This window comes from Ascaphus truei, chromosome 12, assembly GCF_040206685.1.
Source record: "Ascaphus truei isolate aAscTru1 chromosome 12, aAscTru1.hap1, whole genome shotgun sequence".
In the NCBI taxonomy this organism is placed as follows: domain Eukaryota; kingdom Metazoa; phylum Chordata; class Amphibia; order Anura; family Ascaphidae; genus Ascaphus; species Ascaphus truei.
In genome coordinates this window covers 40,591,485-40,615,877 of record NC_134494.1, presented here as the reverse complement: position 1 = coordinate 40,615,877, position 24,393 = coordinate 40,591,485, and the positions used below count along the sequence as shown (strand labels likewise).

The window sequence follows — 24,393 nt, the reverse complement described above, 5'->3', positions numbered from 1 at the left end:
AAATCCATAGAAAGGAAACAAAAAGAGTTCCAAAATATAGTGGTCAAGGTTGGTCATCCAACATTTCGGTCCAACACAGCAGACTTTTCTCTAGGTGATGGGAGAGCCACAGACCTTGAGAAACCTGATAATAGAATCAAGACGGATGAGGAAGTTATCTCGACACGGAGCACTGCTGCACTATGGCCCAGTATGCCATCCTAATGCAACAGCTGCTGATACTCGAGAGCTGGATTTTTATCACAACATCAACCGAGTCTCTGGAGCGCAGCAATCAATACCTTTATTTTTTGGAGGGTATTAATTGGGATCTGGGAGGGAGAACCCTTGTCCTGAGCGCCCTACAATTAGTATTTACTCTGTATATATACACACCGGGGAACGAATGCATAAGTGCAACCCTATTGTAACTTCTTCCCCCCCCCGCCCCCCATTATTAAGGACCCTTCATGCCCCAGCCCGCCACTATACCCCAATCCCACACAAATCCAGAGACTCTTCCCTTTGTATTGTTTTTATTTGGTAAAAAGATAATTGTACCGGATTTCAAATCGAATTATAAAACATAAATTACAAAAGTTAAAATCACTGTGCAAAATAAACTGCGATGGGCGCAAGAGAAATTCACCTTCATTGATTTTTGAACAGAAACAGATCACCTAGCGGTCTTCAACAGTCTGAAGGCGGCACTCGGAACTAGCACATAATGCCCAGTGGATTATACAGTGTGCACCCTACACCTGTAATTCTAGGGTTTTAATGCTTAGAGAATCCCCATCTTATATGGTGAGAAGCAGGTACTGGCTCACTTTGATCAAAGCTACTGCATCGTTAGCTGTATGTTACCTTGCTTATCACTCTACTATAAAGTGCATGTAAGAAAATGCATTTTTCATTAATGGCTGCAACTATTTTCTTTGAATTGTGAGACATTTATTTTAACGGAATAGGGACTGGCCCCCTCGCTCTGTGAGCTTTTCCTAACGGCATCCTAGTTTAAACCACACCCCAGATCTGTGGCCAGAGGCCTTTGTGTCCTGCGGCTCTGACTGGTACCTCCTATAAAGAGGTGGCTGTGTTTCAGGATGTATTTTGGATGATGGTGTGCTGAACCTCTGCTCTGCAGCCAGCACAAAGGAGCACGAGATCTGAGCAAGAGCCTGGGCTGGGCTCTCGTCTTTATCCATCATGATTTGTGTGTTAAAATGTCCGGATACTGGCTTAATACTCCACAGGCCAGCACTGACCAGTCCAGCACGGGGGGGGGGGGGGAGAAACACTGGCACATTTAATGCATTAAGATTTATGGGAGTGCTTAGCTCACTACATGGGAGTGACACCGCAGGCTGTGTATGTATAAATATCCATTAGCAGATGTCTAATATATTAGGGGGGGCATCGTCAAAGCCCTCTGTGAGACAATTTGATTCCCTGATTTAAGGTCATGAGATATCTTGATTTAAACAGAGTTGTGGAATATGCGACAGTCCATTCCAGGTTGTGTAACATTGCATTGACCTCATATAAATGCCTGGCAGTAGCAGCCCTGGACCCTTGATGTAAAAACAAATATATATAAAAAAAATTAAATCCCAAGTATCTTGGTGTTCCCAAACTTAAAAAGAAATATTAAAATCCTGATTTAAAACAAATAATTCCTTTGCCTTTTGCTGGACACTATTCGAAACGCTAATCCGATAGGGTACTGGAGATTCAACAAGGCCATAAGGAATCCGTGGAGAGTGGGTTTACACCCTCAGGTCTGTTGTTCCTCCCCTATAGAGACCTGTTGGTAGCCGGGAGGCTGAGACTTCTGGCGGAATAGGACCATGAGGAGCAAAAGAACGAGAAGGAAGAGAAGGGATCCGCAGGCAGCCAGGCCGATGATGACCTCTGTGTGACCAAGATAAGAGAGAGGGTAATGGGCAGCCTGGCCTAGCACAATTCTTTTTCTCCCTGTATACAGTGTTTCTAACTTTCTGCATGCTGTGTTGGCTCTGGGTTATACTGAGCACTAAAACTTTCTATGCTGAACCCTAAACGTCCACTTATTTTTTTTATAGAAAATAGGATCTATTACAACCCCGTTCGTACCAAAAAGCATCTGCAACAAGCTGACAAGTGCTGAACTGTGCTACAGGCATTAAGTGAACTTGCCTAAAGGCTGAATGGACAGGTTATGTCTGATCTAAAGCGACAGGAGCCTGAAGAAAGGTATTTCTAATGTTAAATGTGCTTGGGTTTTTATTAGTCATTATAATGTTTGGGGCTTATTCTGACAAGGGAGCTGAGCCTCCTCCATGGATTGTGACTGCTTAGAAGTGTACTTTGTTAGCCCTTGTTCTCTGATTCACCTGTGTCTCGAGCTTTGCAGGGTATCTGACATTCTCGCTCCCAGTCCATAGGGATGACCGGTTGGAGCAGGCGCTGGAACTCCTCCATGGGACAGCGATGGTCACACCCGGGGAGGGACAGCGGGACAGGTGGCTTCCCACTCTCATTTCTAAAGTACATCTCAACTGTGAAGTTTCTTAAAAAGGTGGAGAGGCAGGGTGTGAGCGAGGAGGAGGAGGGGGGGGGCAGAGAGAGGGTGAGAGGAGGGGGGGGGCAGAGAGAGGGTGAGAGGAGGGGGGGGGGCAGAGAGAGGGTGAGGAGGGGGGGGGCAGAGAGAGGGTGAGAGGAGGGGGGGCAGAGAGAGGGTGAGAGGAGGGGGGGCAGAGAGAGGGTGAGAGGAGGGGGGGCAGAGAGAGGGTGAGAGGAGGGGGGGCAGAGAGAGGGTGAGAGGAGGGGGGGGCAGAGAGAGGGTGAGAGGAGGGGGGGCAGAGAGAGGGTGAGAGGAGGGGGGGGGCAGAGAGAGGGTGAGAGGAGGGGGGGGCAGAGAGAGGGTGAGAGGAGGGAGGAGGGGGGGGGGCAGAGAGAGGGTGAGAGGAGGGGGGGGGCAGAGAGAGGGTGAGAGGAGGGGGGGGGCAGAGAGAGGGTGAGAGGAGGGGGGGGGCAGAGAGAGGGTGAGAGGAGGGGGGGGCAGAGAGAGGGTGAGAGGAGGGGGGGGGGCAGAGAGAGGGTGAGAGGAGGGGGGGGGGGAAGAGAGAGGGTGAGAGATGGGGGGGGGGCAGAGAGAGGGTGAGAGGAGGGGGGGGCAGAGAGAGGGTGAGAGGAGGGGGGGGGCAGAGAGAGGGTGAGAGGAGGGGGGGGGCAGAGAGAGGGTGAGAGGAGGGGGGGGGCAGAGAGAGGGTGAGAGGAGGGGGGGGGCAGAGAGAGGGTGAGAGGAGGGGGGGGGCAGAGAGAGGGTGAGAGGAGGGGGGGGCAGAGAGAGGGTGAGAGGAGGGGGGGGCAGAGAGAGGGTGAGAGGAGGGGGGGGCAGAGAGAGGGTGAGAGGAGGGGGGGGCAGAGAGAGGGTGAGAAGAGGGGGGGGGAAAAGAGAGGGTGAGAGGAGGGGGGGGGGAAGAGAGAGGGTGAGAGGAGGGGGGGGGGGAAGAGAGAGGGTGAGAGGAGGGGGGGGAAGAGAGAGGGTGAGAGGAGGGGGGGGGGCAGAGAGAGGGTGAGGAGGGGGGGGCAGAGAGAGGGTGAGAGGAGGGGGGGGCAGAGAGAGGGTGAGAGGAGGGGGGGGCAGAGAGAGGGTGAGAGGAGGGGGGGGCAGAGAGAGGGTGAGAGGAGGGGGGGGCAGAGAGAGGGTGAGAGGAGGGGGGGGGCAGAGAGAGGGTTAGAGGAGGGGGGGGGGGTGAGAGGAGGGGGGGGGCAGAGAGAGGGTGAGAGGAGGGGGGGCAGAGAGAGGGTGAGAGGAGGGGGGGGGCAGAGAGAGGGTGAGAGGAGGGGGGGGGCAGAGAGAGGGTGAGAGGAGGGGGGGGGGGGGCAGAGAGAGGGTGAGAGGAGGGGGGGGCAGAGAGAGGGTGAGAGGAGGGGGGGGCAGAGAGAGGGTGAGAGGAGGGGGGGAAGAGAGAGGGTGAGAGGAGGGGGGGCAGAGAGAGGGTGAGAGGAGGGGGGGGCAGAGAGAGGGTGAGGAGGGGGGCAGAGAGAGGGTGAGAGGAGGGGGGGCAGAGAGAGGGTGAGAGGAGGGGGGGCAGAGAGAGGGTGAGAGGAGGGGGGGGGGCAGAGAGAGGGTGAGAGGAGGGGGGGGGGCAGAGAGAGGGTGAGAGGAGGGGGGGGGGCAGAGAGAGGGTGAGAGGAGGGGGGGGCAGAGAGAGGGTGAGAGGAGGGGGGGGGCAGAGAGAGGGTGAGAGGAGGGGGGGGCAGAGAGAGGGTGAGAGGAGGGGGGGGCAGAGAGAGGGTGAGAGGAGGGGGGGGCAGAGAGAGGGTGAGAGGAGGGGGGGGCAGAGAGAGGGTGAGAGGAGGGGGGGGGCAGAGAGAGGGTGAGAGGAGGGGGGGGGCAGAGAGAGGGTGAGAGGAGGGGGGGCAGAGAGAGGGTGAGAGGAGGGGGGGGCAGAGAGAGGGTGAGAGGAGGGGGGGGGGAAGAGAGAGGGTGAGAGGAGGGGGGGGAAGAGAGAGGGTGAGAGGAGGGGGGGGAAGAGAGAGGGTGAGAGGAGGGGGGGAAGAGAGAGGGTGAGAGGAGGGGGGGGAAGAGAGAGGGTGAGAGGAGGGGGGGGCAGAGAGAGGGTGAGAGGAGGGGGGGGCAGAGAGAGGGTGAGAGGAGGGGGGCAGAGAGAGGGTGAGAGGAGGGGGGGGCAGAGAGAGGGTGAGAGGAGGGGGGGGGCAGAGAGAGGGTGAGAGGAGGGGGGGGCAGAGAGAGGGTGAGAGGAGGGGGGGGCAGAGAGAGGGTGAGAGGAGGGGGGGGGCAGAGAGAAGGTGAGGAGGGGGGGCAGAGAGAGGGTGAGAGGAGGGGGGGCAGAGAGAGGCTGAGAGATGGGGGGGGCAGAGAGAGGGTGAGAGGAGGGGGGGGCAGAGAGAGGGTGAGAGGAGGAAAGAAGCAAAGAGCAGGTTAGAAGTGCAGCGAGGAGAAAAAGGGTGAAGAATATATAAAAGGAGGCCGGGTGTGAGAATAGGAACAGGGAGAAGACATGTAAGATAGCGACAGGGTGTTGATAAGTGGGATCTCTGACATCCTAGGAGGCTCTTATAGCTACATACCCAGTTTCCTCCTGGTACAACTCGAACATGTGGCAGGAGGCGTAAGGAGCCTGCTTTCCATTGTACACATCAAGAGCCATCTGCAGTGCAATCACTGTGGTGTCGTGCTGAGAGAGGGGATAAGCAGTGTAACATCCCTCCATCCCCAACACTGACACAGGCATGGAGCTGGCCGGAACCACAAACAATGCTTTATAGTGAAGGCATCTTAGGAGGAGCATAGGGTTGAGGCCTCCATCTGAGAAAGTATCAAATTTGACACTGCACTGGTTTCCTGATTTCAGGTCATGTGACTCATTGATTTAAATAGAGCTCTGGGTCATGTGACAGGCCAATGATTTCTTGACCTAACCATGCATTTCTCAGGGAGTGACAGAGACCTTGCCTGGGCCTGGAGATGAGGGCGCCACGCATGATGCACCTGCGCCACGCATCAACGCAACTGAAACACCTATTGTACTTCCATTCGGTATGTGATTGATCAGCTCAAAATGCCCCTGTGCAATGAGATCCCAGGGGCAGGCACTTACTGCCGAGTGTGCAATGAGATCCCAGAGGCAGGCACTTACTGCCGAGTGTGCAATGAGATCCCAGGGGCAGGCACTTACTGCCGAGTGTGCAATGAGATCCCAGGGGCAGGCACTTACTGCCGAGTGTGCAATGAGATCCCAGGGGCAGGCACTTACTGCCGAGTGTGCAATGAGATCCTAGGGGCAGGCACTTACTACCGAGTGTGCAATGAGATCCCAGGGGCAGGCACTTACTGCCGAGTGTGCAATGAGATCCCAGGGGCAGGCACTTACTGCTGAGTATGCAATGAGTTTCAGTTCATCCGAGTGGGAGTCTTGCGCAGCTGCTGACATATTCTTCAGGATCCGATCCACCAAAACACCTGCAAAAAGAGCGAGACCTTGTTACACGGGGACCTTCTATGGCCCTTATTCTGTAGGCTGTCCCATTGACATTAAAGCTGCAGACCAAGCAATATCCTACATGTGTATTTTTTTTTAATAAATCAGTTCTGTGCTATGAGAAAATACTTATTTTTTTGTTTCTATAGCAACAATTTACAAAGTCACATCCCCTTCCCCTTCTGAAGCAGACTCTGGCAAACCCCTTTTTTGAGCCCTGCCCCCTTTCTAGCAGTGCACCAATTACATCTAGTAGCTGCCTGGTCACATGATCTTCCCCACAGAACTGTGCATCTTTGGTCCTCGACTGCTGCACTGACAGCCTTTTAGTTAACCCCCGAGCCAAATCTTAGCTGATTGATCACAGGAGAACGGATCAATCGGCAACTTAGCTAATTACTTATCACTGCGTGGATTGTATTGATACACACATTAAAGGGGGAGGAGAAAACGCAGCCGCTTGGACTGCTACTTTAATGTGACAGTGTGTCAGTGCATCGGCGCTTTTGCAGTTCACAGAATAACGACCTTCATTGGGAAGTCCTTCCCGCTCCAAAGCGTTGCAGCCTATCTGGTAGCAGAGGGGTTAATGCAGGCCTGCCTCCCCGCGTGGCACTCACCGCCCTGTAGACGAGCCTTCTGAACCTGATGCTGGACGCCGAAGAGGAACTCGAAGCCGAAATCCTTCAGCTCCTTCAGCTGTGCCAGGACGTCGGCGTTGGCCCAGGCGGGCAGGCTCAGGTTGTGACTTTTCTGCGCCAGAAAGACGGGTTTTGTAAAACCTACCACACTCCTGTAAAGGCTTAACGGGCCAGGCTCTGCGTGAGCCAAGCAATGTACCGAAGAGAAGAGTAAGGAGCAGCTCAAGATCCGTTATCTGTGACACTTTATTTAAAAGAAAAATTCACGGGTTGGCGCGATGTTACAAGCGTTGTATTCTGTCTGCAGTTATTATTAAGCTATATGTGTTTCTAAACCAGGGGTGGGCAACTCCAGGCCTCAAGGGCCATCAACAGGTCAGGTTTTCAGCATATCCCAGCTTCAGCATAGGTGGCTCAATCCGAGGCTCAGTCTTCGACCGAGTCTCAGATTGAGCCACCTGTGCTGAAGCAGGGATATCCTTAAAACCTGACCTGTTAGTTGCCCTTGAGGTCTGGAGTTGCTCCCTCCCTGTCCTAAACAGACCTGTGCATACTGGGACAGTTCAGGGGTAAATCAGCCATTCAGTAGCATTACGGATTAGGTTTATCCGTGGCCATCACCCCCCCCCCCCCCCCATAACCCTGCGAACTAATGTTCCTCAGAGCGCACCCATTGTCCCCTAGAGACCTTCCACTGCTGCGTTGTCACTAACCTCACAGAACAGGGTGTCATAAACACTCCACACAGACTCCAGGGAGCAGTCGGCTATTCCTGTCTCATTCGCAACCATATGCAGGAACTTCTGTGTGGGGGGGGGAGGGAAGAAGAGAGCTGGAGCGTTAGAATTACAGCACAGTGTGTGTGTGTGAGAGATGGGGGGTGTGGGGGGAGACCGTGTCATCTTTATAATGCAGGGGGGGAAGCTGCTCACCATGTTGTCTCTGGTCCTGTTCACATACTCTGCAGACTGACGGGTCTCCTCCTGCAGCTTCTGGTACAGTGGGCAGGGGGACAGAGGGAACTTCAGGAGCTAAAACAAAAAGAGCAGGAGAGGGGGGACAGTGTGATGGGGACGCTGCATCCAGACCCACCTCCCCAGGACATGTCTTCCCACTCGCCTGGTCCTCGGGGCTTGGCACCGTGTGCACCGGGATCGGCTGCCACGTGATGTTGGGGTTGAAGATCTGGGAGCCCTCGGGAGGGAACAGACCCGCCAGATTGGCCTCCGCACTCATCAGCGTGCGGTCCACGTCTGTGCTCCGCACATAGATCTGAGGAGAGAGACACGGGAGACGCTGGGACACAGCTCACAGGAGCACAGAAACCTGCACTCCTAGCCCTGGAAGCATCAGCGGCAACACTGCACAGAGCTGCATATGCACCACAATCTACAGCATTGTGCAGCAAAGGGGGGGGGGGGGGGAATACGCCACCAGAGATCCGACCGTGAATCAAATAGGAGGTACAGAAAAACGCTTTTATTTACAAACCCAAATTATCTCTGCTTTTTATATTTTTTCCCTCTTACAGCTCCAATTTCTCTTTTTTTATTTTTCCAGAGATGAGATTAGTTCACAGACCTTTCCAAACCTCGTAGATTTCTTCCTTAAGTGTGCCATCGTTCTGTGAAGATCTGTAATGTTTGGATCCTAAAATGTATCACACCCTACAAAAGAAAGACCTTTCCCCCTTTCTGTCTTTGTAGCAGAGATTGTAAAATTAATTTTAAAACAGTCAGCAAACCAGTGAGCTCCTGTGTCTCTGTGATCCAGGCTCGGTATCCTGCGAGCGCCTGCGTCTCTGTGATCCAGGCTCGGTATCCTGCGAGCGCCTGTGTGTCTCTGTGATCCAGGCTCGGTATCCTGTGTCTCTGTGATCCAGGCTCGGTATCCTGCGAGCTCCTGTGTCTCTGTGATCCAGGCTCGGTATCCTGCGAGCTCCTGTGTCTCTGTGATCCAGGCTCGGTATCCTGCGAGCTCCTGTGTATCTCTGTGATCCAGGCTCGGTATCCTGCGAGCGCCTGTGTATCTCTGTGATCCAGGCTCAGTATCCTGCGTCTCTGTGATCCAGGCTCGGTATCCTGCGAGCGCCTGTGTATCTCTGTGATCCAGGCTCGGTATCCTGCGAGCGCCTGTGTCTCTGTGATCCAGGCTCGGTATCCTGCGAGCGCCTGTATCTCTGTGATCCAGGCTCGGTATCCTGCGAGCGCCTGTGTATCTCTGTGATCCAGGCTCGGTATCCTGCGAGCGCCTGTGTCTCTGTGATCCAGGCTCGGTATCCTGCGAGCGCCTGTGTCTCTGTGATCCAGGCTCGGTATCCTGCGAGCGCCTGCGTCTCTGTGATCCAGGCTCGGTATCCTGCGAGCGCCTGTATCTCTGTGATCCAGGCTCGGTATCCTGCGAGCGCCTGTGTATCTCTGTGATCCAGGCTCGGTATCCTGCGAGCGCCTGCGTCTCTGTGATCCAGGCTCGGTATCCTGCGAGCGCCTGTATCTCTGTGATCCAGGCTCGGTATCCTGCGAGCGCCTGTGTCTCTGTGATCCAGGCTCGGTATCCTGCGAGCGCCTGCGTCTCTGTGATCCAGGCTCGTATCCTGCGAGCGCCTGTGTATCTCTGTGATCCAGGCTCAGTATCCTGCGAGCGCCTGTGTATCTCTGTGATCCAGGCTCGGTATCCTGCGAGCGCCTGTGTATCTCTGTGATCCAGGCCCGGTATCCTGCGAGCGCCTGTGTATCTCTGTGATCCAGGCTCGGTATCCTGCGAGCGCCTGTGTATCTCTGTGATCCAGGCTCGGTATCCTGCGAGCGCCTGTGTATCTCTGTGATCCAGGCTCGGTATCCTGCGAGCGCCTGTATCTCTGTGATCCAGGCTCGGTATCCTGCGAGCGCCTGTGTCTCTGTGATCCAGGCTCAGTATCCTGCGAGCGCCTGTATCTCTGTGATCCAGGCTCGGTATCCTGCAAGCGCCTGTGTCTCTGTGATCCAGGCTCGGTATCCTGCGAGCGCCTGTGTCTCTGTGATCCAGGCTCAGTGTCCTGCGAGCGCCTGTATCTCTGTGATCCAGGCTCGGTATCCTGCGAGCGCCTGTGTATCTCTGTGATCCAGGCTCGGTATCCTGCGAGCGCCTGTGTATCTCTGTGATCCAGGCTCAGTGTCCTGCGAGCGCCTGTATCTCTGTGATCCAGGCTCGGTATCCTGCGAGCGCCTGTGTATCTCTGTGATCCAGGCTCAGTATCCTGCGAGCGCCTGTGTATCTCTGTGATCCAGGCTCGGTATCCTGCGAGCGCCTGTATCTCTGTGATCCAGGCTCGGTATCCTGCGAGCGCCTGTATCTCTGTGATCCAGGCTCGGTATCCTGCGAGCGCCTGTGTATCTCTGTGATCCAGGCTCGGTATCCTGCGAGCGCCTGTGTCTCTGTGATCCAGGCTCAGTATCCTGCGAGCGCCTGTATCTCTGTGATCCAGGCTCGGTATCCTGCAAGCGCCTGTGTATCTCTGTGATCCAGGCTCGGTATCCTGCGAGCGCCTGCGTCTCTGTGATCCAGGCTCGGTATCCTGCGAGCGCCTGCGTCTCTGTGATCCAGGCTCAGTGTCCTGCGAGCGCCTGTGTCTCTGTGATCCAGGCTCAGTATCCTGCGAGCGCCTGTGTATCTCTGTGATCCAGGCTCGGTATCCTGCGAGCGCCTGTGTATCTCTGTGATCCAGGCTCAGTGTCCTGCGAGGGCCTGTGTATCTCTGTGATCCAGGCTCGGTATCCTGCAAGCGCCTGTGTCTCTGTGATCCAGGCTCGGTATCCTGCGAGCGCCTGTGTCTCTGTGATCCAGGCTCGGTATCCTGCGAGCGCCTGTGTCTCTGTGATCCAGGCTCAGTGTCCTGCGAGCGCCTGTATCTCTGTGATCCAGGCTCGGTATCCTGCGAGCGCCTGTGTATCTCTGTGATCCAGGCTCGGTATCCTGCGAGCGCCTGTGTATCTCTGTGATCCAGGCTCGGTATCCTGCGAGCGCCTGTATCTCTGTGATCCAGGCTCTGTATCCTGCGAGCGCCTGTGTCTCTGTGATCCAGGCTCAGTGTCCTGCGAGCGCCTGTGTCTCTGTGATCCAGGCTCAGTATCCTGCGAGCGCCTGTGTATCTCTGTGATCCAGGCTCAGTATCCTGCGAGTGCCTGTGTCTCTGTGATCCAGGCTCAGTGTCCTGCGAGCGCCTGTGTATCTCTGTGATCCAGGCTCGGTATCCTGCGAGCGCCTGTGTATCTCTGTGATCCAGGCTCGGTATCCTGCGAGCGCCTGCGTCTCTGTGATCCAGGCTCAGTGTCCTGCGAGCGCCTGTGTCTCTGTGATCCAGGCTCAGTATCCTGCGAGCGCCTGTGTCTCTGTGATCCAGGCTCAGTGTCCTGCGAGCGCCTGTATCTCTGTGATCCAGGCTCGGTATCCTGCGAGCGCCTGTGTCTCTGTGATCCAGGCTCGGTATCCTGCGAGCGCCTGTGTCTCTGTGATCCAGGCTCAGTGTCCTGCGAGCGCCTGTGTATCTCTGTGATCCAGGCTCGGTATCCTGCGAGCGCCTGTGTATCTCTGTGATCCAGGCTCGGTATCCTGCGAGCGCATGTGTATCTCTGTGATCCAGGCTCGGTATCCTGCGAGCGCATGTGTATCTCTGTGATCCAGGCTCGGTATCCTGCGAGCGCCTGTGTATCTCTGTGATCCAGGCTCGGTATCCTGCGAGCGCCTGTATCTCTGTGATCCAGGCTCAGTATCCTGCGAGCGCCTGCGTCTCTGTGATCCAGGCCCGGTATCCTGCGAGCGCCTGTATCTCTGTGATCCAGGCTCAGTGTCCTGCGAGCGCCTGTGTCTCTGTGATCCAGGCTCAGTATCCTGCGAGCGCCTGTGTCTCTGTGATCCAGGCTCAGTATCCTGCGAGCGCCTGTATCTCTGTGATCCAGGCTCGGTATCCTGCAAGCGCCTGTGTCTCTGTGATCCAGGCTCGGTATCCTGCGAGCGCCTGTGTCTCTGTGATCCAGGCTCGGTATACTGCGAGCGCCTGTGTATCTCTGTGATCCAGGCTCGGTATCCTGCGAGCGCCTGTGTATCTCTGTGATCCAGGCTCGGTATCCTGCGAGCGCCTGTGTATCTCTGTGATCCAGGCTCGGTATCCTGCGAGCGCCTGTGTATCTCTGTGATCCAGGCTCGGTATCCTGCGATCGCCTCTGTGATCCAGGCTCAGTATCCTGCGAGGGCCTGCGTCTCTGTGATCCAGGCTCAGTATCCTGCGAGCGCCTGTGTATCTCTGTGATCCAGGCTCGGTATCCTGCGAGCGCCTGTGTATCTCTGTGATCCAGGCTCGGTATCCTGCGATCGCCTCTGTGATCCAGGCTCAGTATCCTGCGAGGGCCTGCGTCTCTGTGATCCAGGCTCGGTATCCTGCGAGCGCCTGTGTATCTCTGTGATCCAGGCTCGGTATCCTGCGAGCGCCTGTGTCTCTGTGATCCAGGCTCGGTATCCTGCGAGCGCCTGCGTCTCTGTGATCCAGGCTCAGTATCCTGCGTCTCTGTGATCCAGGCTCGGTATCCTGCGAGCGCCTGTATCTCTGTGATCCAGGCTCGGTATCCTGCGAGCGCCTGTGTCTCTGTGATCCAGGCTCGGTATCCTGCGAGCGCCTGTGTCTCTGTGATCCAGGCTCAGTGTCCTGCGAGCGCCTGTATCTCTGTGATCCAGGCTCGGTATCCTGCGAGCGCCTGTGTATCTCTGTGATCCAGGCTCGGTATCCTGCGAGCGCCTGTGTATCTCTGTGATCCAGGCTCGGTATCCTGCGAGCGCCTGTATCTCTGTGATCCAGGCTCTGTATCCTGCGAGCGCCTGCGTCTCTGTGATCCAGGCTCAGTATCCTGCGAGCGCCTGCGTCTCTGTGATCCAGGCTCAGTGTCCTGCGAGCGCCTGTGTCTCTGTGATCCAGGCTCAGTATCCTGCGAGCGCCTGTGTCTCTGTGATCCAGGCTCAGTGTCCTGCGAGCGCCTGTATCTCTGTGATCCAGGCTCGGTATCCTGCGAGCGCCTGTGTCTCTGTGATCCAGGCTCGGTATCCTGCGAGCGCCTGTGTCTCTGTGATCCAGGCTCGGTATCCTGCGAGCGCCTGTGTATCTCTGTGATCCAGGCTCGGTATCCTGCGAGCGCCTGTGTATCTCTGTGATCCAGGCTCGGTATCCTGCGAGCGCATGTGTATCTCTGTGATCCAGGCTCGGTATCCTGCGAGCGCCTGTGTATCTCTGTGATCCAGGCTCGGTATCTTGCGAGCGCCTGCGTCTCTGTGATCCAGGATCGGTATCCTGCGAGCGCCTGCGTCTCTGTGATCCAGGCTCGGTATCCTGCGAGCGCCTGTGTCTCTGTGATCCAGGCTCGGTATCCTGCGAGTGGCTGTGTCTCTGTGATCCAGGCTCGGTATCCTGCGAGCGCATGTGTATCTCTGTGATCCAGGCTCGGTATCCTGCGAGCGCCTGTGTCTCTGTGATCCAGGCTCAGTATCCTGCGAGCGCCTGTATCTCTGTGATCTAGGCTCGGTATCCTGCGAGCGCCTGTGTCTCTGTGATCCAGGCTCGGTATCCTGCGAGCGCCTGTGTCTCTGTGATCCAGGCTCAGTGTCCTGCGAGTGCCTGTGTCTCTGTGATCCAGGCTCAGTATCCTGCGAGCGTCTGCGTCTCTGTGATCCAGGCTCGGTATCCTGCGAGTGCCTGTGTATCTCTGTGATCCAGGCTCGGTATCCTGCGAGCGCCTGTGTATCTCTGTGATCCAGGCTCGGTATCCTGCGAGCGCCTGTATCTCTGTGATCCAGGCTCAGTGTCCTGCGAGCGCCTGTGTATCTCTGTGATCCAGGCTCGGTATCCTGCGAGCGCCTGTATCTCTGTGATCCAGGCTCGGTATCCTGCGAGCGCCTGTGTATCTCTGTGATCCAGGCTCGGTATCCTGCGATCGCCTCTGTGATCCAGGCTCAGTATCCTGCGAGCGCCTGCATCTCTGTGATCCAGGCTCGGTATCCTGCGAGTGCCTGTGTCTCTGTGATCCAGGCCCAGTATCCTGCGAGCGCCTGTGTCTCTGTGATCCAGGCTCGTATCCTGCGATCGCCTCTGTGTCTCTGTGATCCAGGCTCGGTATCCTGCGATCGCCTCTGTGATCCAGGCTCAGTATCCTGCGAGCGCCTGCGTCTCTGTGATCCAGGCTCGGTATCCTGCGAGTGCCTGTGTCTCTGTGATCCAGGCCCAGTATCCTGCGAGCGCCTGTGTCTCTGTGATCCAGGCTCGTATCCTGCGATCGCCTCTGTATCTCTGTGATCCAGGCTCGGTATCCTGCGAGCGCCTGAGTCTCTGTGATCCAGGCTCGGTATCCTGCGAGCGCCTGCGTCTCTGTGATCCAGGCTCGGTATCCTGCGAGCGCCTGCATGTCTGTGATCCAGGCCCGGTAGCCTGAGAGCGCCTGCGTCTGTGATCCAGGCTCCGTATTCTGCGAGCGCCTGTGTCTCTGTGATCCAGGCTCAGAATCCTGCGAGCGCCTGTATCTCTGTGATCCAGGCTCGGTATCCTGAGAGCGTCTGTGTCTCTGTGATCCAGGCCCAGTATCCTGCGAGCGCCTGTGTCTCTGTGATCCAGGCTCGGTATCCTGCGAGCGCCTGTGTCTCTGTGATCCAGGCTCAGTATCCTGCGAGCGCCTGTGTGTCTCTGTGATCCAGGCTCGGTATCCTGCGAGCGCCTGCGTCTCTGTGATCCAGGCTCGGTATCCTGCGAGCGCCTGTGTCTCTGTGATCCAGGCTCAGTATCCTGAGAGCGCCTGCGTCTCTGTGATCCAGGCTCGGTATCCTGCAAGCGCCTGCGTCTCTGTGATCCAGGCTCAGTATCCTGCGAGCGCCTGTGTGTCTCTGTGATCCAGGCTCAGTATCCTGAGAGCGCCTGCGTCTCTGTGATCCAGGCTCGGTATCCTGCGAGCGCCTGTGTCTCTGTGATCCAGGCTCGGTATCCTGCGAGCGCCTGCGTCTCTGTGATCCAGGCTCGGTATCCTGCAAGCGCCTGCGTCTCTGTGATCCAGGCTCGGTATCCTGCAAGCGCCTGCGTCTCTGTGATCCAGGCTCAGTATCCTGCGAGCGCCTGTATCTCTGTGATCCAGGCTCGGTATCCTGCGAGCGGCTGCGTCTCTGTGATCCAGGCTCGGTATCCTGCAAGCGCCTGTGTATCTCTGTGATCCAGGCTCGGTATCCTGCGAGCGCCTGCGTCTCTGTGATCCAGGCTCGGTATCCTGAGAGCGTCTGCGTCTCTGTGATCCAGGCTCGGTATCCTGCGAGCGCCTGCGTCTCTGTGATCCAGGCTCGGTATCCTGCGAGCGCCTGCGTCTCTGTGATCCAGGCTCGGTATCCTGCAAGCGCCTGCGTCTCTGTGATCCAGGCTCGGTATCCTGCGAGCGGCTGCGTCTCTGTGATCCAGGCTCGGTATCCTGCGAGCGCCTGTATCTCTGTGATCCAGGCTCGGTATCCTGAGAGCGTCTGCGTCTCTGTGATCCAGGCTCAGTATCCTGTGAGCGCCTGAGTCTCTGTGATCCAGGCTCGGTATCCTGCGAGCGCCTGTATCTCTGTGATCCAGGCTCAGTATCCTGTGAGCGCCTGCATGTCTGTGATCCAGGCTCGGTATCCTGCGAGCGCCTGCGTCTCTGTGATCCAGGCTCGGTATCCTGCGAGCGCCTGCGTCTCTGTGATCCAGGCTCGGTATCCTGCGAGCGCCTGCGTCTCTGTGATCCAGGCTCGTATCCTGCGAGCGCCTGTGTCTCTGTGATCCAGGCTCAGTATCCTGTGAGCGCCTGAGTCTCTGTGATCCAGGCTCGGTATCCTGCGAGCGCCTGTGTCTCTGTGATCCAGGCTCGGTATCCTGCGAGCGCCTGTGTATCTCTGTGATCCAGGCTCAGTATCCTGCGAGCGCCTGCGTCTCTGTGATCCAGGCTCGGTATCCTGCGAGCGCCTGCGTCTCTGTGATCCAGGCACAGTATCCTGCGAGCGCCTGTGTCTCTGTGATCCAGGCTCAGTATCCTGCGAGCGCCTGCGTCTCTGTGATCCAGGCTCGGTATCCTGCGAGCGCCTGCGTCTCTGTGATCCAGGCACAGTATCCTGCGAGCGCCTGCGTCTCTGTGATCCAGGCTCGGTATCCTGCGAGCGCCTGCGTCTCTGTGATCCAGGCTCAGTATCCTGCGAGCGCCTGCGTCTCTGTGATCCAGGCTCTGTATCCTGCGAGCGCCTGCGTCTCTGTGATCCAGGCTCGGTATACTGCGAGCGCCTGCGTCTCTGTGATCCAGGCTCGGTATCCTGCGAGCGCCTGTGTATCTCTGTGATCCAGGCTCAGTGTCCTGCGTCTCTGTGATCCAGGCTCGGTATCCTGCGAGCGCCTGTGTCTCTGTGATCCAGGCTCAGTGTCCTGCGAGCGCCTGCGTCTCTGTGATCCAGGCTCGGTATCCTGCGAGTGCCTGCGTCGCTGTGATCCAGGCTCAGTATCCTGCGTCTCTGTGATCCAGGCTCGGTATCCTGCGAGCGCCTGTGTCTCTGTGATCCAGGCTCAGTGTCCTGCGAGCGCCTGCGTCTCTGTGATCCAGGCTCGGTATCCTGCGAGCGCCTGTGTCTCTGTGATCCAGGCTCAGTGTCCTGCGAGCGCCTGCGTCTCTGTGATCCAGGCTCGGTATCCTGCGAGTGCCTGTATCTCTGTGATCCAGGCTCGGTATCCTGCGTCTCTGTGATCTAGGCTCGGTATCCTGCGAGCGCCTGCGTCTCTGTGATCCAGGCTCGGTATCCTGCGAGCGCCTGTGTCTCTGTGATCCAGGCTCAGTGTCCTGCGAGCGCCTGCGTCTCTGTGATCCAGGCTCGGTATCCTGCGAGTGCCTGCGTCTCTGTGATCCAGGCTCGGTATCCTGCGTCTCTGTGATCCAGGCTCGGTATCCTGCGAGCGCCTGCGTCTCTGTGATCCAGGCTCGGTATCCTGCGAGCGCCTGCGTCTCTGTGATCCAGGCTCGGTATCCTGCGTCTCTGTGATCTAGGCTCGGTATCCTGCGAGCGCCTGCGTCTCTGTGATCCAGGCTCGGTATCCTGTGTCTCTGTGATCCAGGCTCAGTATTTTAGCACACAGAGCATTCACATAACTGTATAACTGAGCTAGGAAACGGTGGTGGATGTCCCTATGAGACCCGTTACAGGGACGCCTGTCATTGTGCTTTGATGTTCTGTGTGTTTGCTGAGGCGCTATTTTCTCATTCAAACAGATAAGAAAAAGCTTCACTGGAGAATCAGGGACACGTCTCACTGTAATTAACCACTTCTCTGCCAGAAGGGCCTGCAATGCAGTTTGAAGCAGGGTTCATTCTGCTTTCATTTGTGAGTGTTTCATGTCCTGTGTGGGTGGGACTTGTCCCTCATGATGATGACGACAGGGGGGGGGACGGGGACACACCGCTCATGATGACAGGGGGGCAAGACCCCTAATAATGATGACAGAGGGAGGGGGGGAACCCTTAATGATGGTAGGGCGGGGAACCCTTTATGATGATGCAGGGAGGCAGGACCCCTAATAATGATGACGGGGTGTGGACCTCTCATGACGATGACAGGGGGGGAACCCTTAATGATGTTGATAGGGCGGGGGACCCCTCACCTCGTGTCTGTTATATGACTCGTTGAGGAATCCTTCGTAGCGTTTGCGCAGCTCCTGCCCGAGCACCCACTGCTGCTTCATACCGACCTGAGAAACACACAGAGTGAGACACACACAGAGCTCAGAGTGACACATGCACACAGAGCTCAGAGATAGACACACACAGAGCTCAGAGCGACACACGCACACAGAGCTCCCACTGCTGCTTCATACCGACCTGAGAAACACACAGAGTGAGACACACACACAGAGCTCAGAGTGACACACGCACACAGAGCTCAGAGATAGACACACACAGAGCTCAGAGCGACACACGCACACAGAGCTCCCACTGCTGCTTCATCCCGACCTGAGAAACACACAGAGTGAGACACACACACAGAGCTCAGAGCGACACACGCACACAGAGCTCCCACTACTGCTTCATCCCGACCTGAGAAACACACAAACACAGAGTGAGACACACACACAGAGCTCAGAGTGACACACGCACACAGAGCTCCCACTGCTGCTTCATCCCGACCTGAGAAACACACACAGGGTGAGACACACACACAGAGCTCCCACTGCTGCTTCATCCCAACCTGAGAAACACACACAGGGTGAGACACGCACGCACAGAGCTCAGAGTGAGACGCGCACAGATTGAAACATACCCACAGAGAACTCAGAGTGAGACACACACATACAGTGACACACGCTCAGTGAGACAGACACACACGCTCAGAGTTAGAAAAACACACAGAGAGCTCAGAGTAAGAGACACAGAGTTCAGAGTGAGACTCCTCAATGGCTCTGAGCCCCACCCCACAACCCCCACACCTGTGTGAGCTGCCCGAAGCCCTGTGGCCAGGCACTCTCTTGGAACACATCCTTGGGATAAGCCTTCACAGGGGAGCGATCCCCATGACGATACACCTGGAGAAGAGAGAGCAGTGTTACACCAGCACAAAATAGCAGCAACCCCTTAGGGGACGCACACGAGGGGGCAGCATGGGAAATGCGGTGCGCCCAGGACAAACCCACACTCACAAAGGAAAGCCACATTATTTGCCCCATGAGCACCTGTCACATACTCCATGTATTCTAGGTTTACCATACGTCTGTATTTTCCTGGACATTTAAATAACTAAAAACGTCCGGGATTTCCGGCTACGTATGGGTGAGTGCCGACCGCGCATGCGCCAATGAAAGCTGACCGCGTATGCGCAAGCGATGAGTGCCGACCGCGCATGCGTGACAGTTGTCCCGGCTTGGTGTCCTTTTTTGAATGGTGAAATATGGTAACCCTAAATGGAATTCAAGAGGGTTTTTGGCAACACGGAAGTGTTTGTCAATCACGTTTTTTCTTTACCTTTTCACCCACCCTGTCGTTATCAGAGAGACAATAAAGATAAGGGGGCGGGACACTGCCTGTACAAACTCTTGTAGAACATATAGTGACATCAAACACCAGGGCAACAAGAGGAAACCCACCCCCCTCCCAATTCTCAGCTCACCAGGTTTACAGACTGACCTTCAAAATACTGATAAATGTCAGACTGGGGGGGGGGGGGGGGGGGGTTGGATAGTATTAACCAGATGTGACCCTATAAAAATGTCACTGGCACCAATATACTTTGGTACTTTAACCCTTTGGGTGCCTCAGGACATAGCCACTTAATCGTGAGGTCTGACAATCCAGGGGTCACATAATCACGAATAGCCACTCTGGGGCCGCGGCCCCTCCAGCACCTAAAAGGTTTAACAAAATATTGGTTCTCCGTGCATGTATTATTATTATTTTTTTAAACATTTCACCCCCATACTGTACAATACAGGGGGTATGTTTTCACCCTTCTAGTTTTTCCCAGCTAACTGATTTTTTAATTGTGTAGTTTATTCCCCCCCCCAAAAAAAAAGAGACAAAACCTCTCAAAACCTAAACTGATGTGGCTGCTACATCCTCTCACTTGGTGACACGAATAGACCTCATAGAACCTTGTGTAAGAAGAGTAAGATAAGACCTTTAATTTCTGATAAGATCTCATTACGCTGCTGCCTGGGAGACCCATCTCACATCACACTTGTTTACCCAAGCATATTTATTTATACAATGTTTTACCAGGAAATACATTGAGTTACCCCTAGTTTTCACGCATATTTGTAGCTCCGTGGCTGATACTATACATCTTATATGCATTGATCTTGGCCCCTTGCAGACGCACTGACCAGAACACCCGCCCCCTGTCTATGTATGTTCTTCCTATTTACCACTTAGATTATAAGCTCATCGGGGTAGGGACTCCTTTTCCTAAAATGACTTATGTCTCAAGAGCTTATTCCCACTATGTGTGTTATGTTATTATGTCTTGTGTGTAACTGCTGTGAAATGCTATGCACATGGATGGCGCTATACACATAAAGATGTACAGTAGGGCCCCGCTTCTCGGCGTTCTGCCAATACGGCGGTACTGTTTCCTAACTGCAGTCAAGTTTCCGCACATGCGCAGAAGGGAACACCGACTCCGTGCATGCGCAGAAGGGGCCGTCCGACTCTGTGCATGCGCAGAATGCTGCATTCTGGGACGGAGGAGGAATGGAAAATCGCTGGTGAACATAGCTTTTTTGGTACATAGCGCACAAATGCTATGTTCCGCTTTTTGGCCGGGGTCTGGAACGGAACCCACCGTATGAGTGGGGCCTGTCTTTACATACATACACCGCAGGAGTTGCCATGTGAACACTATTTGCAGGCTTTGCGCCTTTCTACATCAAAATCATCTAGGAAAACAATAATGCTGATAATCTGCGTTAAAAGGCATCACACACCGCTCACTTCCAAAATCAGTCAAATGAGGGGAACTACACCTTTAAATATATGGATGGAATTGTAAGGTGATGTGAGCACCCACAGCAGCAAAGGGGTTAAACATTATTTTACTGCTTCACTGTGCTACCTTTAAGCTGTGATATGCGATTGGTTGCTTAAGTCCTGGTTTCTGATTGGCTAGAGATGCTTATGAAAGCTGTGTATGATTGGAGAAGTCGCCCTGTTTGTGATGGGGTTAGCGTTCAGGTTTGTCCTGTTCTGCAACAACTAGTTCTATAGCAGGAGTGGCCAACTCCAGTCCTCAAGGGCCACGTATTAATTATGGATATCCCTGCTTCAGCACAGGTGGGTCATGAGCCATTTGTGCAGAAGCAGGGATATGCCTAATAACTGGCAGGTTGGAGGCCCTTGAGGACTGGCGTTGGCCACTCCTGTTCTATAGGGATTATTATTTATTTATAAAGCCCCAACATAATGCTAAGTAGAGGGATTTAATTACATAAACAGATATCTCCAAATATTTCCAATATCTGAGTTTATATGGCGCTAACATACTCTGCAACGCGGTACAATATGGGGGTATGGATAAGAGCAAAATATAAAATACATACAACTTAAAAAACAATGTATCATTGGGTAACTAGGTCCGTGCTCCGAGCAGCTTACAATCTAAAAGGAATGGGAGAGCGGACAAGGGTAGGGGGGAAGAAAGGCCACTCAGTATATTAACCATATGCCCAGAATCTTTATACTATATTAGTGAAAGCACTGTATGTTTGCCTGCCTGCCTGCATGCATGCATGCCAGCCTGCCTGCCTGGATGTCCGGTGTCCCTAGGGGAAATCTCATTGGTCCCTTGGTCCGCCCCCGCACACCTCTCATTGGCCTGAGGCGGAGTGACAGGCCAAAGGACACACAGGGACACACACACACAGGGACACACACACACAGGGACACACACTCTCCCCCGTCAGTTGGACCGCAGCTCACCTTCCACCCCCCCCCCTCCTCTCCCGGTGCCCCTCCTCTCCCGGTGCCCCTCACTCTCCCGGTGCCCCTCACTCTCTCCCCCCTCCCCACCTCACCCAAATCCCCACGCTCCGCAACATCCCCAGCCGCACCATCACCCTCACCGTGCGCCGCGGAGGAAGCGCGGCCCTGCTGCTCAGCAGCAAACTCCAGGCTCTTCCCCCCTCACGGCGCGGCCCTCCTGCTCTCCCCCTCACGTGCGCCGCTACCGGAGAGGGGAAGCGGCGCGGGACTCCCCATCACGTGCGCCGATACCGGAGAGGGGAAGCGTCGCGGGACTCCCCATCACGTGCGCCGCTACTGGAGAGGGGAAGCGGCGCGGGACTCCCCATCACGTGCGCCGATACCGGAGAGGGGAAGCGTCGCGGGACTCCCCATCACGTGCGCCGCTACTGGAGAGGGGAAGCGGCGCGGGACTCCCCATCACGTGCGCCGCTACCGGAGAGGGGAAGCGCGGCGCGGGACTCCCCCTCACGTGCGCCGCTACCGGAGAGGGGAAGCGCGGCGCGGGACTCCCCCTCACGTGCGCCGCTACCGGAGAGGGGAAGCGCGGCGCGGGACTCCCCATCACGTGTGACGCTACCGGAGAGGGGAAGCGCGGCGCGGGACACCTGCCACTCTTGCCCCCCCCAGCTTCCCGAACTCACCTCCTGCCCCAGCCAGATGCCACGGGGTCAAGGTAAGTCACACACCGTCTCCCACCCACGCACTGTCACCCAGTCACCCACACACCCACCCAGTCACTTTCACCCACTCAGTCACCCACTCAGTCACTCACTCAGTCACCCACTCAGTCACTCACTCAGTCACCCACCCACTCAGTCACCCACCCACTCAGTCACCCACCCACTCAGTAACCCACCCACCCACTCACTTAGTCACCCAAAAAATCACTTAGTCACCCACCCACTCACTCAGTCACCCACCCACTCAGTCACCCACCCACTCACTCAGTCACCCACCCACTCACTCAGTCACCCACTCAGTCACCCACCCACACACCCACCCAGTCACCCACTCAGTCACCCACACACCCACCCAGTCACCCACCCAGTCACTTTCACCCAGTCACCCACTTTCACCCAGTCACCCACCCACCCACTCAGTCACCCACCCACTCAGTCACCCACTCACTCAGTCACCCACTCAGTCACCCACCCACACACCCACCCAGTCACTTTCACCCAGTCACCCACTTTCACCCAGTCACCCACCCACTCAGTCACCCACCCACTCAGTTACCCACCCATTCAGTCACCCAGTCACCCATTCAGTCAGTCACCCATTCAGTCAGTCACCCAGTCACCCACCCATTCAGTCAGTCAGTCACCCACTCACCCACCCAGTCACCCACTCACCCACCCAGTCAGTCACCCACTCACCCACCCAGTCAGTCACCCACTCACCCACCCAGTCAGTCACCCACTCACCCACCCAGTCACCCACTCACCCACCCAGTCAGTCACTCACCCACCCAGTCAGTCACTCACCCACCCAGTCAGTCACCCACCCACCCAGTCACCCATTCACCCACCCAGTCAGTCTCCCACTCACCCACCCAGTCAGTCTCCCACTCACCCACCCAGTCAGTCTCCCACTCACCCACCCACCGACCCAACTCACCCACCCAACCACCGACCCAAAGTCACCCACTGACCCAAAGTCACCCACCCACTGACCCAAAGTCAAACCGACCCAAAGTCACCCACCCACCGACCCAAAGTCACACACCCACCGACCCAAAGTCACACACCCACCGACCCAAAGTCAAACCGACCCAAAGTCACCCACCCACCGACCCAAAGTCACCCACCCACCGACCCAAAGTCAAACCGACCCAAAGTCACCCACCCACTCAGTCACCCACCCACTCAGTCAAGTGTCACACACCCACCCAGTCACCCACACACTCAGTCAACTCAGTCACCCACCTAGCTGTCAAGGGGGGGGGGGGGGAAGCCTAACCCTGTCGTACGCCCCCCCAAAATTATATCCCGGGCAACGCCGGGTCTCTCAGCTAGTATTAAATAAAATAAAAAAAGTTCTAGAAGACTAATCAGAACATGTGAATACAGACAAAAAAGCATCAATATCCTTACTGTACAGTCTTATTGAGACTAATGGGGGCAGCAGGTGGCACATAGTACAGGGCGCATAAATACACACGCACACACGCACACGCACGCTCCCCCAAGGCTGCAGTCGCTGGAAAAATCAAATTGAGATGACGTCCAGCGATTGCGACCAAGGCGCTTCTCCGACGCGCTTATTATAAGCGCACGCGACGTCGCTATCACTATAAGCGCAGCCTAATGCAGAGGTTCTTGACTCCATTCTTCAAAATCCCCCAACAGGTCAGGTTTTCAGGATAGCCCCGGTGGCTCAATGCACCTGTGCTAAAGCTATAGAAACATGTACAGGGTAACCAGGGAAATCCAGGTAACAAAGAGACAGCACACCGCAATAATGAAGTAAATAAAGTGTATTAACAACACAGGGCAGCCAATGTTTCGGTCCTCAGAGTGGGACCTTCCAGAGTGGGCAGTGTGTGTGTGTGTGTGTGTGTGTGTGTGTGTGTGTGTGTGTGTGTGTGTGTGTGTGTGTGTGTGTGTGTGTGTGTGTGTGTGTGTGTGTGTGTGTGTGTGTGTGTGTGTGTGTGTGTGTGTGTATGCAAATATGCATTTGTCTATGTTTATATTTTTTCAATTAACAATTCTAAATCACCAACAGGTCAGGTTTTCAGGATGCACCTCTGCTAAAGCAGGGCTGTCCTGAAAACCCGACCTGTTGGAGGGTTTTGAGGACTGGGGTTAACTTCCGGGCCCCCTCAGCCCTCACTTCTGGGCCCCCTCTGCCCTCACTTCCGGGCCCCCTCTGCCCTCACTTCCGGGCCCCCCTGCCCTCACTTCCGGGGCCCCCCTGCCCTCACTTCCGGGGGCCCCCCTGCCCTCATTTCCGGGCTCCCCTAATGAGCCCACACAATGCAGGTGAAATTACGTCACGGTGAGGTGGTGCTCTCTCCACTTGAGTCCCTCACTCACCAGGGTGACGAAGCGCAGCTGTCGGGCTTGTGTAAGAAGCGGCGCCGCCACAGCCAGCCCCAGCAGCAGCGTTGTGATCCCCCCGAGGGAGCCGGAGCTCGGATCGTTCTTCGCCGCCATGATCTGTCTAACTGCCCGGCCCCGGAACTCCTTGCGCGGCGCCGCAACTGCCGGGGGCGGACACTTACTGTAACACAGGAAAAACCTCACACCGCCATCTGTGACGCATTTAGAGTACCAACAT

At 55.9% G+C, this 24,393-nt stretch overlaps 1 protein-coding gene across 1 annotated transcript; it reads right to left on the bottom strand.

Annotated features, from left to right (window-relative positions):
- Positions 1-498: 498 nt before the first annotated feature.
- Positions 499-24,393, bottom strand: ACP2 (acid phosphatase 2, lysosomal). The gene is made up of 11 exons (XM_075567485.1): positions 24,150-24,393; positions 18,090-18,185; positions 17,268-17,354; positions 7,733-7,885; positions 7,546-7,644; positions 7,327-7,416; positions 6,593-6,725; positions 5,865-5,953; positions 5,062-5,168; positions 2,355-2,530; positions 499-1,893 (listed from the first exon to the last, which is right to left on the bottom strand). Exons 1-11 carry the CDS (start codon positions 24,267-24,269, stop codon positions 1,757-1,759), a joined length of 1,287 nt encoding a protein of 428 aa, XP_075423600.1. The 5' UTR covers positions 24,270-24,393; the 3' UTR covers positions 499-1,756.